The sequence below is a fragment of the Apium graveolens genome, chromosome 5 (genome assembly GCF_009905375.1).
Source record: "Apium graveolens cultivar Ventura chromosome 5, ASM990537v1, whole genome shotgun sequence".
Lineage (NCBI taxonomy): Eukaryota > Viridiplantae > Streptophyta > Magnoliopsida > Apiales > Apiaceae > Apium > Apium graveolens.
The window spans coordinates 2,903,023-2,920,564 of NC_133651.1; the positions used below are offsets into that span (position 1 = coordinate 2,903,023).

General features: G+C 33.6%; 2 protein-coding genes across 2 annotated transcripts; both read left to right on the forward strand.

Annotated features, from left to right (window-relative positions):
- The first annotated feature begins 13,640 nt into the window (after positions 1 to 13,640).
- Positions 13,641 to 14,750, forward strand: LOC141661974 (respiratory burst oxidase homolog protein C-like). The gene is made up of 2 exons (XM_074469012.1): positions 13,641 to 14,029; positions 14,637 to 14,750. Exons 1-2 carry the CDS (start codon positions 13,642 to 13,644, stop codon positions 14,642 to 14,644), a joined length of 396 nt encoding a protein of 131 aa, XP_074325113.1. The 5' UTR covers position 13,641; the 3' UTR covers positions 14,645 to 14,750.
- LOC141659123 (respiratory burst oxidase homolog protein C-like) lies at positions 14,712 to 16,906 on the forward strand. Its single transcript, XM_074465878.1, has 5 exons — positions 14,712 to 14,750; positions 14,854 to 15,276; positions 15,371 to 15,465; positions 16,133 to 16,250; positions 16,688 to 16,906. The coding sequence occupies exons 1-5, from the start codon at positions 14,712 to 14,714 to the stop codon at positions 16,904 to 16,906; spliced, it is 894 nt and encodes a 297-aa protein (XP_074321979.1).
- Positions 16,907 to 17,542: the final 636 nt, after the last annotated feature.

Genomic DNA, 17,542 nt, shown 5'->3' on the forward strand with positions numbered 1-17,542 from the left:
CATACATTTTAACCATTTTTCTTAGTAAAAGACGTTTTTACCCTCCGATATTGGCCGATATGTCGTTTTATCTCCGAAAAGGGTTAAAAGAAACGATATCTAATACTTCAAGGGTTAAAAGGTATGACTTCTTACTTTTAGGGCCTAACAGGTATAACGATACATACTTTAAGGGCGAAAAGGTCATTAAGCCTTTTTTTATTTATTTAGCTGTTATACTCCTGCTTGCATATCACTATATGTATTCACCACTACTCCATATACAAGACCATTCCCTCACTCAAAACAAGTAAGCATAATTTACAATGATCCCCAGTTCTTGAACACAATAAAACTATATATCCATGAAAAAAGTAACAAAAAAGTGCAGATATATAGTAAAATATGCAAAAAGAAACAGAGTATATAACATATAAAAATTAAGGAACTCACAAGAAACTCCAAGGGTATACAAAAGGAGAAAAAAGTGTTATCAATCTTGTACGATAAAGACATTATTATATATATATTGAATATATAACTAATTCATAAGAACATTGCTAATTCTTAAATCACATAAGCATATAAGAATTAACAATTAAATTAGGAGAAGGGTTTGAGAAAACAAACAGAGATTGGATTTAATCTCGAGTCCAGAAAACTGTCTCCTTAAAGCAGTTTCGCCCCGCACCATCCGTGTTTAGCGACCTGCTTCCCAGGATAAAACGAGATACTAGTATAATCGATAGATCGAATATACTCTCAGCGAACCTGAACTGAGCCCGAGAACTATCACCGGAATATTGGAAAAATTTAAGACTAAATAGACCAAGAATGAAAGAGATGACTCTTATTTCCTTGACTTAATAAAACTGGTGCCCTAAGACTCTATTTATAAAGAGAGGCTTGAAAGGACTTGTTTTTCTTTTCGATGTGGTACATGGTATTTATAAGAAAAACTAAGGAATAGGTTTGTGCTACTCTCGATGTGGTACAAAACCACTTTTCATATTAAAAGGTAAAACTTTGGAATATCAGTTCTCATTCACCTTTTACTCATTTTGAGCGTGTTAATATGCGTTGGAATCCCCTCGAAGAGAAGAATACGTTCCAATAAATACACACCACTAACACATAATGTGTCTCACTCATATAGAGTCTCAAAATGATTCACAACTTAGTCTAAAATACTAAGTTTGTCCAACAATCCCCCACAAATGAGATTGATGGTCCAGTAGCACGCACCACATAGACAGACAGACGCGGAGCTTGACTTGGTGATAGTTCCGGCGGTCAGATATAGCATACGATAGGTAGAGAATGCTCCTTGAACCTTCGCTCGAATAAGTATATCGACTTTACTGGTAGACAGTATGACGCGATGTCCTTGAACTGTTCGACCGTTTGTGTAAACGATGACATACTCATCACTATATCTTTCCTGACTCATTCAGTTCTCATGATTATATCCATTTTGGCCCTGGAACATCGTCCTGGTTCTGCAAGAGTTTCTAAAGAATTGTGCCTCGCAATTCTCCTTTGAAGCGGCCATACTTCTCTCTTACATAGGTGATCTTTATCTTATAGAGTAACCCGCGTTTACTCAACCGAATATTATGTATTCAAACTTGAAATCCTTGTATTCGTCAAAGATCATTAAAAGCATAAAGCTTAACCTCGTACCTTACGGGTCTCACTGTTTCATCATCATAGAAATAGGCCGGGGGTTACCCCCACAGTGATTTAGTCATCATGATTTAGTTGTCCCATTGAACCAAGTTCTTGGGATCTCCAGTCAGCAAGGTTGGGTGTCCACCATGACGCCGTTAAGCAATAGGCAAGGCTCATTCCTCTCGATGATTTGACAACTATCTCTCGGTCTAACTAGATTCCCTAGTCTTAAACAGATTCACTCAGTTTAACCATCTGGTCAGTGGATCCAAACATTATCATTTGACTTTACATAGTCAATCATGATAATTCTCGTTGAGAATAGTTGTTTAATGGTATTATGTCCTCATCATAGATGTGAGACATACCATTTCATACACAATAATGTGATCTCCCAATTTGCATATTGATTACACGATATATGCATATTGAAGACACATTTTCCTTGTCATTTAGGAATATCCTTACAAAGTGGCTACTCAGCCTTTTAACTGCATTTATTTTATGCACCAGACTCGTATTCCATCATGAATCGAGCTAAGTTTAGGATTTCCATGACACGACTGCTAAGTGTGAAATGTATTCTCGAATGACTTTTAAGTTCTTAAAGTCAAATATCTAATTTACATACTATATTCACATAGTACAATTAGATATCTTTCGTATTGCAGTCCAAGCTCACGAGCACATATCATACACCTTAAATCTCATTGCAATCACTTCCAAGTGACCAATTTCCATTGTACTCGTGCATTTACCCAGTTTACCAACTGTATAGCCTATGTCTAATTTTGTACAATTTTAAAAAGTACAACAGACTTGCAATCCTTCTTGAGAGATCCTTGTTCATCTACGCTTGGATAAATATAAATCCATTCCAGCTATGACAACTTTAGCTTCGTTGATCTCTTCAAAATTCACATCACCAACATGTGACATGTATCATCTAAAACTTTTAAAGTCATGAAGATTGTAATCTTCAAATAAACCTTTTCAATCTCATCAAGATTTTCAGAGATGATCCTCTTGTCATTACTTCTCGTAATGATCAGATCACTCACATGCAATCAATTATGACTTGCATATCATGTGTAAATAACACATGCACGCTTGTCAATTCTCTGATTTTGAATCAGTTTGACATCTCATATTGACATATTTCACATTTATGAAATAACTTTACTAGTTATTACTTAAGGCTTCACACTACTAGAAAAAGTAGAATAGACATCGCCTCTTTTACATCGGTTGCTTATTTCAACGATGTAAAAAGTATTTTAGACATCGGTTTTGAGCAAGCGATGTCTTTTGTGCTTATAAACATCAGTTTGTTAGAAGAACTGATGTTAAATGTCTGTTAAAAAAATTTCAGCAGCGCGCCTTCCCCATTCCCCCTAGCCAAAATTTCATTCCCTCTTAAATTTCCCCCGTTTTGCCTTAGTTTATTTTCGACTCTTCCCCCTCTTTTCAACTTTATCCTCAAATATACATTTAAAAAAACACAAAATCAAAAATCAAAGCTATCAAAACTCTCTCTGACGGAAGAACATCTCTCTCTCCATCACTCTTACTTCCCCTCTCCACCCATCTTTCTGAACTCTCAACGTAGAACCCTAAATTCAAAACCTAACTTTCCAAATTTTTAAAAAAAAGAACTAACAATTAAGATCCCTAATTTGAATTATATCTTTCAATTACATGAACCCTAACTCTTGTTTTCAATAAATCGTTCGATTTGTGTTAACTAGGTGCAAATTTGTTGAGGAGATATAATCCTGGTGTTGATTTTAGTGCAGGAAGAGGAATTGTTTATGTTCCTGGCAAAGGTGATCTTTCAGTTTTTGTGAGCTTGAATTTTGTTTTATGTTAATGTCGATAGAATTAAGCATCTGGTTTAGAATTATAGTGCTTTGTGTAAAGATTGATTTGGTAGTAATTAGTCTATATGTATGTCGTATTTTTCCTTAGAAGCTAGTAATTTAGTCTTTATAATTACTGATAGTTTTAAAGATATTTGCAAGTGCAAATGAATTCTTGGTAATTATTTTTTTTTGTTTATCTTGAATGTGTATTTCTAAAATTGTCTTTTCGCTTTTACAGATCAAAATGAAACTTTTGTACCCTTCAAATCCAGGTAGCTTATCTATATTTCTGATTTGAGAGTGCTATATATTATAACTAGCTTTGTCATGGTGAAGTTTCCGTTAAATTGACATCTGATTCAGTTTTGTTTGTTTTCCTTTTTGCAGCAAAGGAGGTCTAACCCTTATGCTGGCTTTTGTTCATTTACTACATATGAGATTTAAGGTAGCATGGAGTCTTTATGATGTTTGAGCTAATGTTTGATTTTACGGAACCGGGGCTTTCCACCGGAGGCATAGCTGGCATTGATGTAGTAGTAGCAGTAGGATTGCTGTTACTTGTAGGTTATTTCGGATTTTACAGGAAGAAAAAAGCTGAAAAAATCAGACTCTCAACAGCAAGTGAAGATCCTTCTACCCATGGTATTCTCAAGTTTTTTGTTCTCTTTTTTCCACTTGTGTTTGTCTATTAACATTAAATTACGGGTTACCAAATGGATGTGAATTCACCTAATATATAATATTATCTTAAAGAATTTAGACAATGAAGATTGTTAATGAACTGATTACCAGAAATAAAGAAGTTCTTAGGCACACATGGGCTCCATCCCCGTTATGTATCACCGGGTTCCCTTGACCACCATGGTATATTTCTCTATGAAAAAAATAATAGATCACTCTAGTGTCTTCTTTGAAAATGGAACACTTTGAGGAAGTAGAGTCACATCAATCTCAATGTCTCTGCTCTCTAGTAACAAATAGGATGCAGTACACGATTGTGTATTTTCACTACATGGACGAGAGGTCTTGGAGACACTAGATGGCTTTGGTTGTGGAATGTATTTTTTTGCATCTATTGGGGTTTACTAGTGGAGCGGTGCTGTGTTTATAAGATTCTGAGGATCTCATGTTCTTTATTCTTCAAGTGGATTCCAAATTTAGTGATAACTTAGTACAGTTCCATTGGATTAACATATGGTTAACTTTTAATTTTTGTTGCTAATTTGTGATTAAGTTTTCTATATATAAATTTTATGGTTTTCCGCATCTTAGACTTATATTTTTCGCAAATCAAGTGTTTTACCAACTCTCTTGACTAATCTTTTCATTTTACTCAATTCCTCTGTGTGTGTATTTGTTTAAGAGTATTATTGAACTTTTTGCTGATTTCTTTTCATATCCAGTTATTTTCCTATGATGCAGATTTTTCATTGTATTTACATCCTTGTAAGTGCAATTGTCTAGTACTATACAAATAGATGTAGCCTAATTTACCTTCTTGTGACTATAGCTCCAGGTGGAACTTTGCTTAAAGGTGAAGAGAACTCAGTTGGCTACTTTACCTAAATAATAAGTGCAATTCGTAGCTTATGATTTTTTTTAAAACTGGCAGCTAATATATTTTTTTAGGTCTTCTCTTGACATTTAGTAATGTGATATATAAGTTTGCCCTGCTTCTTCCTTGTAAATAGATTTAAAATCTATAGGGTCATGTTTAAGGGGTGCTGATCATTATATTGGAAATGTGTCATATTCTATGATTATATATCTATGTATAATGGTATAATTTATTTATAGATTTCTAAAATCTATATTCTATAGACAAGTGTGTTTATCTTGAGCTAGGGAAGGCTGCTAAGCTGGCTAAAGTGGGTATGATATTGTGTTCTACGCCTTGTTTCTGTGAAGTTGATATATTGGCAGATTTGCAATTGCAAGTGAACTTTTTTGGTAGGCGTATTTATATAATGGTAAATGAAATTTGTGGAACACTAATAGTGTTATTTATGCAGAAAGCCGCAATTAAGAAGATGGATATGCAAGCTTCGAAAGAATTTCTTGTTGAATTAAAGGTGTCAAATAAGCTTAATTTCTTGTAATTGTTTACATCTTGCTATGATTTTTCACTACTAAATTGCAGTAGATAACAATTGCTATCACCTTCTTCATCTTACTAGTTCTATAAAATTTGCTATTTAAGCACTAAGATATAGTTCTTTTGACACCGCTATGAATTAATAGATTTCGAAATATGAGTTGTTTTCCTTCCACTAGATTACTCCCACTTTTCACTATAAGATCTATTTTTAGCTTTAACACCTGACTGACATAGATGAATAATTAATACTTCATATTTCATGGGCGCAAATTTGCATTACAGGAAGCTCATGAAATATTTGGAAATGTGGATGATCTATTAAAGCGTCGCAAGCAAGGATTGGCAGAGATGAGTGGATTTGATGATCCACATGGAAGAAGAAATGAATTAAGGAATATAGGGGGATTTGACCCAACCATTCTCTCAGAGAAGTATATGACAGAGAAGGATGATAATATTCGTAACATAGATTTTCCGAAAAGGTTGCAGGTAAATGTTGACTTCGGTATCTGGTTGTATTTTGTCATTTCTGGCAATTTCTTTTTTGTTAACATCTGTTCCTTGTACTTGGGTATCTTGATTTACAATCAGCTTAGAAACATGATTCATTTGTATCGAAGAATTGTTGAAACTAGTGAGTTGCCCATAGTCAAAGAAGATGTGATGAGATTCTTGGATTTTATCCATATCCAAAAATTAGATGTAAGTTATATCTTCTATAATAATTTTAATTATTTTCTTGAACTTTATATCCACTAACAAATCTGTTATATAATCTTGCTATAGGTCTCTTTTATTGCTATGTACAGAAAGGATGAATGCCCGAGTCTGTTTAAGGATCCAGAGCAGCTTGAAGCTGACGGGCTTCAAAATAGCTATGACAAAAAACCAGCATTAATGTGGCACAAGGTACAGGGATTTAGTTATAAATTATGTGTCATACTTCATATTTAATGAAATTGGTTATTGTATACGAAAGGCATAATAATATGAAGGCAATTAAAGTATGTGAAAGGCAATTATAATTGTATTTGATTATATGTCAGTATATGTCATTCTACAGGTAGTTGTCCGAACTTTCTGTTTTATTGCTCTTCTTTACGGTTGGAACAGTCATATATAATTTAGTCATATACATTCCATACTCTGAGTTTTGGTTGATTGACAAATTGCAGCTTTTTGGTGGGAGTGCATTGACGTTGCAATCTGGAGCTCCGTTGTTGGATTCACTGCCTATGTAGCCAAAAATCCAGAATCTGGTGATATAGTATGTTTGCAAACAGTATGCTACATAAATATGTGTAGTACTTGATGTTTGGATTAGAAAAAGTGTTGTGCTTGATATTTGGATATTGTTATTTGATATATAAAGAATTGATATTATGCAGTAATTGGTTTTTAAGTTTATTGGTTTGGCAAATTTTTGGCATCTACATTTATAAAATATACATTAATGAAACAGGTAATCAGACATCATTATAATGGAAAATGATGTTAATTTAACACTTTAACAACTGTTATAAAATAAAAAACCGATGTCTATCAAAACTTAATACATCAGTTTTAGTGGAACATTGACATCAGTAATATCGAATAAAACCGATGTTAAATACTACAATAAAAAAATCTTAAAACAGAAAACCGATGTTATTAAGCTTTATAGACATCGGTTTTTCACCAATAGATATCGGTTTGAAATAAAGAACCGATGTCAAAAGTTATGTCTACATCAGTTTATCTTGAAAACCGTTGTTATTGGTATTAGTAACATCAGTTTAATGGGTAAATGAAAATATTTTACTTATCTCACATATGTTTAAATTGATAAAAATATCATATTATGATAATATATTAAGATTAGATATGCATTAGAAATTTAACATATTTAAAAACTGATGTTATTTGTCTTCTTTAACATCAGTTTAAAACCGATGTTAAATGGGGGGTCTTTAACATCACCCACGAAGACATCGGATTTTTTTGTTCATAGACATCGGTTTTTAGCCGATGTCTATTCTACTTTTTCTAGTAGTGTCACTTGTTATTGATATTACCAGCTTTTAGCGTCCCAAAAACCAGCAATTTCAGTTTGCATCATTACCGAGTTTAAGCGTCCTTAAACTGGCAATCCTTATTCACATAGCAACCAATTTTGAGCGTCCTCAAAATGGCAACCATGTCATTTATTTGAAGCCATTGCTTATCATAGCAATATCAAATTTAATATGCCATTATTTCGTGTCAATGTTGTTTCACTCAACATGATCACCGAAAATACAGATTTTCTACTCTTGCTTTATCTAGAGCAACTCTCGGGTTCACGTAAATAGATATTTCTCCAAATATCTATTTAGAAAGACCATCTCAATGTTCATTGATGCACTTTTAAATTTCACAATACGATAATTTTAGTATCATCTTAATGAACATTATTCTCAAAACTCGAGAATATTTCATAAATTATATAAGGTCATCACTTTCGACTGTAATATTTTTGTATCAGTCTGACCTTATACTTCCTTCAGACCCAGATATATTTTTCCAATTTAAAAATTCATTTGGGTCCTAATGCTTCTATCTCGTAAGAAGATCTATATATTTTTTAAACAAGATTCTGTCAAACAGAACCACTCTCTCTATTTCTTAACATCATTTCCCCCACAAAGGACATAGAGAGAACATGCACAATCCATTTTCTAGTACACGTGCTAGAAAATCTTGATTTATTGACTCTTAGTAATAGTCAAATTTTCTCTTGATATATTCACTTATCAAGAAATTATACGAGAAGCACATTGCTTCTATTAAATTTACGAGTTCACCTTCAAGCAAATTATCAAGACAATCAGGACTAGCAATTATCCAAGTCTTTTGCTCTCTGCAGGTTCATCATCACATTCATCCAATAACTCGTAAGTTCATTTAGATGACTTTTAATTACAGATCTACTAGGATCTACTAGCTTATCGCATAAGCATTCCTAAACTCTGTAATAGTATTCTTACAAATCTCAAAAATTAGATTCATATATCGGATATTATTAGACTCAACCATTGTCTATGTATCCATCCAAAATATCTCAATTGATTTTGGATCTCATGCTACCAACAGAGGTATTGGTATCAAGTTTCGAGATACCCCCACATTTCAATTATTTTCAAGAATGTTTCATTACATTCCAATATTCATAGAAAATTCAATAATTTTCTATTTTAGATACCCCCACAATTTTAATATTTTACAGAATGTCAGAAAATATTCCAAAACTAATAGGAAATTTAATTATTTCCTTCTGTGGTATCATGTTTAAGGAACGATTAGCCCTTCATAACTAATATCCTCAAATTCAGTGATAGTCTGAGCTGATCACAATCGTTTTGCATCTCTCTCAGAGCGCAACTCAAGCCTGCATCTACTCCATTTATTTAATGCGAGTAAGGTGCAACGACCTCATGAATATTCACGTTGCAAACAGAATTTGCCCGGTGATTATTCATCATCAAATTTATTCACTACCATCTTAATTATCTGTATTAAGTTGGATTTGCCCTTGAGTTTATAGAGCACACATCTCTCTATTTAGCTTCAATATTGACTCGACTACGAGTACGAGTGATAAATGTTTTACTATCAAACCAGACAGTAAACACGTATCGTGTCACTACCTCTCATCTGAGCAGGTTTTACGTCATTCATTAAAACCTATAAGATTTTAATATCATGTTTAAAGAACTTCCCGTGGTTCTTATCATTAAAAATTCAATTACCGAATTTCTCTAAAATATTTACATGGTTCACACGAACCTACATTTCTGGCTCACCTACTGGTACAACCACAAAAGGCCCAAGGAAGAATATAAATCTTCAATAACCCCACATTCAGTGATCCTTGATCAACTGATGCGTTAGGGTTAACAACTTTTCGGATTCTCTCCGAAGTTCAGCGTAACTACTGAGATCAATATTCGCCATATTAAGTATCATATGGATCACTATAATAGGCTCGTGTGTCACTGCCGCAGCAGACCGACACCAACACGTGAAATTACTATTTAACTGGAGGAAAAATCCAACCAGAAAAATATAATTTATATGCCGACCCATAACCTGTACTCCAGGCCCATTAGGTTTTTTAATGTGGAGAATCCTGAGGAATTGTAAATCTGGTTCACTTCAGCTGCTCACCTCGTCACATTATTTAACAACAAACATGTTACTGCATTCTATCCAGTATTACAAATTTGTGATATAACTCCATTATTAAAGATTAAACAATAATAATTGATGCCTTATCATCACTCAACAATGATTAAAAAATTAATCACCAAATAATCAAGTTCCATCATGAAGGGTCACATTTATGTAGCCATATCATTTAATTGCATAGCAATATCATGTTATGAACTTGCAAACACGCATGTAAACTATAGCATATACGATTCTTGTATCAGTGTACTAATAATTCGAAAATCAATTCAGAATTAAGAAATCAATCACCATGTTAACAAAACATAATAAGCTATCCATTAATAGCGAAAACATGGACGAATTATAAATTTGGGTTTAATCTACCAATTTATAATGATCAACCCGAGAGAGATGTCACCAAATATGTCCACTTGAATATAAGTTGATCATAAATCAATAACCATTAAAGCATCAATAGCCTTATAAGAAACCAATTATCCAACAACTTTGTGCTTACTTTTGCATCGTACCTGTTATGCTTAAACAAAGCACCACTTAAAATCAAATTTATATTAATTTCAAGCACATGACAACAAGTGATCAAAGAAATTAACGAACTAAATTTAATTTAATTAATGAGGCAAATAATGGCCACTCATATACCCATAAATAAATCCAATTTAAACAATCAAATTGACCTTTGCGTCTACTCACAAGAAAGTATGAAAATTGAAGAAAACTGCTTTAAGATTGTTATCAATCTTGTACGATAAAGACATTATTATATATATATTGAATATATAACTAATTCATAAGAACATTGCTAATTCTTAAATCACATAAGCATATAAGAATTAACAATTAAATTAGGAGAAGGGTTTGAGAAAACAAACAGAGATTGGATTTAATCTCGAGTCCAGAAAACTGTCTCCTTAAAGCAGTTTCGCCCCGCACCATCCGTGTTTAGCGACCTGCTTCCCAGGATAAAACGAGATACTAGTATAATCGATAGATCGAATATACTCTCAGCGAACCTGAACTGAGCCCGAGAACTATCACCGGAATATTGGAAAAATTTAAGACTAAAGAGACCAAGAATGAAAGAGATGACTCTTATTTCCTCGACTTAATAAAACTGGTGCCCTAAGACTCTATTTATAAAGAGAGGCTTGAAAGGACTTGTTTTTCTTTTCGATGTGGTACATGGTATTTATAAGAAAAACTAAGGAATAGGTTTGTGCTACTCTCGATGTGGTACATGGTATTTATAAGAAAAACTAAGGAATAGGTTTGTGCTACTCTCGATGTGGTACAAAACCACTTTTCATATTAAAGGTAAAACTTTGGAACATCAGTTCTCATTCACCTTTTACTCATTTTGAGCGTGTAAATATGCGTTGGAATCCCCTCGAAGAGAAGAATACGTTCCAATAAATACACACCACTAACACATAATGTGTCTCACTCATATAGAGTCTCAAATTGATTCACAACTTAGTCTAAAATACTAAGTTTGTCCAACAATACCTATTGTAAATAAAAATTGTCTTGAATGCAATACATTAGCCATCAGTGAGGTTCTCCGTTCTCAAAATTAATTTACCTTAATTAGAAGCTCCCAGGTTGGTATACTGATTACCATTAATTTAGTATGATTTTATATTTTTAAAGAGACTAATTGCCAGTACATTCAATTTATTGATGCTCTAATATGTACATGTTACTGTAAGCTGAGCATTGTTATTCATAAAATTCAGCCCAGACTAACAATTCTTTTGTAGTTCAGCATCTGTAATACAATTTAGCATGTACATGCATAATTGTATACAACTATAGTTTCAACTGTAATCATGGGGACTTATTTTGTATTTTTAGTCACCATGCTTAATGAAAGCTTATAGTTATTAATCAAGCATGTGTAAACTAAGATATGGCATTAAAGTAGGTGGCTCAGAAATGCTTACCGGCCACCAGATAAGAATTTTTATAGATCATCTTAAATTTTTCAGTATGTATATCAAGCTGTAACCCCGGGATACTTTGACGTTTGAAAGAAAAATGCTAAAGGTCCTGAATTAGTACCCAAAACGGATTCCAAATATCACGTGAATAGTGGATCTCTAGCATGGCAGCATACATATAAATTTTACCGATAAAATCATCTCAAATTGTTAATTCACCAATATCAGGTCACGTGAGAACAAATTTTGATAACCAATTTGTTACCTTTTGTTTCACTACGTTTGAAATGTACAACAATATTTGTATTGAAAATTTGACTGGTAAGCTGACGACGATGGAGAGCAATGTAATGTACTGTCCTATTCCTATATGTGTTCCAGACTGCACTTGTAAATAGAGATATATCAACTTCGAAACGTGATACAGAGTTGAGCTCCAACAACCAAGAAAAATATAAAAACTTAAGTTGTTAGAAATGTTTGACCTCACCTCCTCCACCTAAATTAATTAAAATTCCATTGAAGAATATTTCAGAATTAACACAACTAAGATCGTTGTCAGTATATCAAAGTGGTCACTCAACTGAACGCCATATATCGATTTAATCATCAAAGTTAAGAGGGTATCATTTGAATCACTAAAGTCATAATAAATATCATACATATACCTCAAAATATATGCTCGAGAATTAAAATTTATTTTATGGAGTTCTATATATTTTTCTTGAATCCTATTATAACCAAATGAAAATGTATGAATTCTAGTATTTTCTATAATACAATAAGATTTTTTAAAATTTATCTACTATTTATTTTTAATTTTGTAGTCATTTGCTTTATTTAAATAAAAATAATTAGTAGATAATTTTTTAAAAATCTCAAAAAATCATCTAAAATACTATGTATTCATAACTTTTCATTTTGTTGTAATAAAATTTTTAAAAAAAATTTAGAACTCCATAAAATAAATTTTAATTCTCGAGCACATATTTTGAGGTATCTGTTTGATATTTATTATTACTTTAGTGATCCAAATGATATCCGTTAAGTTTGATGATTAAACTGATATATGACCTTCAGTCGAATGACCACTTTGATATTTAACCTGTAGTTTAATCAGGTCAATATCATTACAAGCTATGTTACTCGGACTCGGCTAAAAATGTCCGACATGGACACGTATCCAAGTATCGGACTCGGCAACTTTTGGAAAAATATACATGTTTTTGGCTTAAAATAAGTGTCTAAGTCCGAGTGTCCATGTCCGGGTGTTGAGTATCCGACACGGGTACTCGAAGGTAAATTGAAAAGTCTCACTAACATAGATTACAAGTTCACCACCAAGGTGATATGATTGGTTTTTAACAAAAAAAGTCGATTTCTGACCGTTATCTATGTTGTTTCTAACCGATGCATCCGTTTCTGGCCGATGTGATGTCATCATAATTATATATTCACTATGTTCTAAATTACAGGTTTTTTTCTAATATTTTAGGCATATTTTAAGACTTCACATATCATTATGTTTTGAATTAAAGATCATTTTATCAAAACCTCAAGGGGCAATTTAATATTTGGTGATATTTGAGACCAGTTTTTCTCAATTTGCAGTAATATACTTGTGACAAAAAATGATTTTTCAAAATAGGTTAAATTTAGAAAAAATAGGATGACATCAGGCACAATGACATGGACACCCTGACATCATAAATCTATAATTAGTTTAACAAACTTATGAAAATGATTGTAAATTCACACATGCATATTTATACATTCTACATGAATTGTAAGAATAACATCTCAGCTAGTTCGTGTTCATACAAGAAACAGGGAGATAAAACAGAAGTTTTAATAGTCTAGTTTTCGAAAAAAAATGCAAAACATGGAAGGTGCTGCCAGTAATAACAGGAGTGTCACACTCACTGTTAATGAAGACTCGGCTGATGTTCATGGTGTTGATACTGTTGGAGGAGCCAATGCAGAAGGCAGCAAATTGCAGGTTACTTGTGGTTCCTCAGCTGCACGAAATATTTCGATAGTGAAGATCAAGAAGGTTTCTCAGGAGCTGAATCAACTGAGTTCTTTGAGTGAAAGGCCGCGGAAACAATGTGATCGGTCTAAATCAGGTGCAGTTCATGCTTTGACAGGGTTTAGGTTTATAAGCAGGGCTGATGGTGGCTCCGGTTGGGCAAAGGTGGCTAAGAAGTTCGATGAACTCACTGCCCTCACCGATGGCTTGCTTCCTCGTGCACTCTTTTGGGAATGCATAGGTGAAATGATTAACCAAATTTAAAAGTGATGGTATTTTATGCTTTTGAGTATCATTACTGTGTCTATGAGCTTTGTTTATGAATTAGACTAATACTTTATTAATGCTTTTAAGCGTAAAATCTGTCTATATGAGCTTTGTTTCTGATGGAGATCGTGATTTGTGTCTGTATGAGCTTTGTTTCTGATGGAGATTATGATTATGATTGGAGGAGTTCTGAGAACAAATTTCTGACCACAGTTTTGATTCTAAGCTTCAAATTTTCTTCGACATGTAAGGGAAATAATCAGAGTCTGTATTATGGCTCACGCTCTGGAGAACAAATTTTAGCGTGAGAACAGCAAAACAATGCAACCTTGAAAATATTTTGCACTTTTTAAAAGAGTACGGAACAATTGTTCTCACTGTTCTCACCAGAATCACGCCCATTGTATTTACTGTCTTATAAAGGACTTGTAAACTTGTAAATACTACAAGAACTTGAAGAATGACAAACTTATACTAATTCTTATTATTGGTGTTGGTGCATGTATGAACAATCTCACATCTCTGAAATCATTATTTACTTGGATGTCTAATTAATTAATTCTTATAATTCATGTCTGTAGATTATTAGTGTTAGTGCTTCTGCTAACAAGCTGTCGAGTATCCAAAACAAAGCAGATGAATACGCCACCATTATCATGGAAGAACTGGACCCTGAAAACCTTGGATACATCATGGTAACTGATTTATCTATTAAAAAAATTACCAGCCTAAACAAAAAATCATAAGTTGATCAGTATTAGACTAATATTGCATTTTACTGTCATGACTCGATAACAGATTGAAAATATGAAGATGTTTCTGTTGCGAGATGCAGCACATCCTACAAGAGCTGCTGGAAGCAAGGCCCTAAGCAAATTGCCGAGCCAGAAGCTTAAGAATTCAAATGACCACATAATTTCAAGAACATATAAAGACATTAAATACTTTGTACTAGACAATTGGAGAAGAGTTTGGATATTGGCAGTATGGCTTGGGATTACGGCTAGTTTATTTGCTTACAAGTATCTGCAATACAAAAACAAAGCTGCCTACGAAGTTATGGGAGTCTGTGTTTGTTTAGCAAAGGGTGCAGCCGAGACACTTAAGTTTAACATGGCACTGATATTGTTACCAGTCTGCCGAAACACTATCACCTGGCTTAGGAATAAAACCAGATTAGGAGTAGCTGTTCCCTTTGACAGCAATATCAAATTTCACCAAGTAAGTTAAGTTTGTCCAAAGAAGCTTCTTATAAATAGACTATCTTTGAATTAATTTGATGCTAATATGTTTTGAAATTTTTGAATTTCTGAAGATTATAACAGTGGGTATTGCAATTGGAGTTGGGATTCATGTAATGGCCCATTTAGCTTGTGACTTTCCTCGTCTCCTTCACACGGATGAAGAAAAGTATGAACCAGTGGAGCCTTTCTTTGGGAAAGATCGGCCACCAAATTGTTGAAAAATAATCTTAAACTTATTTTTATTTGTAGTAAATTAATAATATTTTCTTATTTGATTTGTTCAGTTGATGACTTAGTCATGCTGTTAGTGGAGAAATTGTAGGACTCATAATAAGTGGCAGGGGATTAGTAGGAGTTGTTAGATTCATTATTAGTTTTCCTGATTTATAACTACCAGTACGTTAGTTCCTTTCTATATATATTGCATCATTGATTAATGAAAAAGTAGGTCTTTTGGTGTGCAAATGTGTGTGTGATTTGTGTTTTACTAGTGAGAAGTAAACATATATACATAAATATATACTTATGTATATATAATCAGTTAAAATTCTACACTTGGTATCAGAACCTCATGATCTAGGGCTTTATGAGATATTTTAAAATATACACCTATATATATATATATATATGTTAAGTATTTATTTATCATATTTAATGGCATCAAAAAATTTCTCCATTTATATTTAATGAGGTATTAAGAAAAAAGTCTACGAGAGAGAAGCATGGGAAGAAGAAAGAGAAGCATGATAAAAAAATTAAGGAGAAAATTGAGCAGTGAAAATAATGAGAAAGATATCATGGCACAAGTGGTTGTGAAAGAAATTTTGTTTTAGAAATGTGGGTGATTATGTGCATCACGAGAGAAGTGCTCCAGCAAACAAAAATGACGTTGATGAGAAGTGCATCAACAAAAAATTGTTTTTGATGAGAAGTGCATCAAACTTGATAGTGGTGAGAAGTGCATCACAAAATGAAGAGATGGTGGTGAGAAGTGCATCACAAAAATGAAGAGAAGTGATTCATAAATTTTGTTCAGCTAAGTTTAAGATTACGAGGGAGATTGTTGAAAAATAATCTTAAACTTATTTTTATTTGTAGTAAATTAATAATATTTTCTTATTTGATTTGTTCAGTTGATGACTTAGTCATGCTGTTAGTGGAGAAATTGTAGGACTCATAATAAGTGGCAGGGGATTAGTAGGAGTTGTTAGACTCATTACTAGTTTTCCTGATTTATAGCTACCAGTACGTTAGTTCCTTTCTATATATATTGTATCATTGATTAATGAAAAAGTAGGTGTGCAAATCTGTGCGTGTGATTTGTGTTTTACTACTTATGTATATATAATCAGTTAAAATTCTAAACAAATTACTGGTGGTTTGTGAAGGGAGTAGAAGGTGTAACTGGAATTATTATGGTAGTGTTGATGGCAATAGCATTTACGCTAGCTAGCCCCTGGTTGAGGCTCCGCAAAGTGAAAAAAGGCAAAGACCCAAGAGCAAATTCACCCAAAGATCCTAAAGCAAATTCACTTAAAGACCAGAAAGAAAATAAAGGAAGTCTTGAGAAGATACTAGACAAGCTTACTGGATTCAATGCCTTCTAGTACTCACATCACCTCTTCATCATTGTCTACGCATTGCTCATTGTTCATGGTATCAAACTTTACCTGACACATGACTGGTACAGAAAAACGGTATGTGCAAATTGATGGGCCAGAAATAATCAGGCCCAGGTAGAAGAACAGGGGCCCAAAAGAGATGTCACCCCAGGCCCAAGCCGAAGTGGTCCCCGGTGCCACGTGGCACAGGACAAAAGAGTCAACTGTCTCATGTTACCCAAAATGGAACAATTGCATCCTAGCCATTCATAGGTAATCATCCCAATACAGCTCTGATGGAGAAAGGACACCTGACCACACAGCTCATCTGGACCGTCCAACCTGTCACCAACCAAGAATGATCAAAGGCCAGGATGAAGAGGTACAAACCCCAAAAACCCTAAATCTTGGGACCTATAAAAGGCCCCAAAAAGAGGGTTTTAGGGGTTGGAAAATATTTGACTGCTATACTCACATACACACACCCTCACATATTTTTGAATAGCTCCTTCTTCCCTCTTCTTCTTCTTCTTCTTCTTCTTCTTCTTCAAGAAAGCCCATTTCTTATTCTCACACCGGAGTTGTCGCGGGATACAACCCCCCCTCCGGTTCTGTTTTGCAGAGACCCTTATCTAGCAGGTT

Excerpts from the sequence above, each read along its gene's own strand:
- LOC141659123 (XM_074465878.1), top strand. The coding sequence starts at position 14,712 with ATGGAAGAACTGGACCCTGAAAACCTTGGATACATCATG. Across the intron at positions 14,751-14,853 it reads AAAACCTTGGATACATCATG|ATTGAAAATATGAAGATGTT; the intron begins GTAACTGATTTA and ends ACTCGATAACAG. Across the intron at positions 15,466-16,132 it reads CTTCACACGGATGAAGAAAA|AAATGTGGGTGATTATGTGC; the intron begins GTATGAACCAGT and ends ATTTTGTTTTAG.
- LOC141661974 (XM_074469012.1), top strand. The coding sequence starts at position 13,642 with ATGGAAGGTGCTGCCAGTAATAACAGGAGTGTCACACTCACTGTTAAT.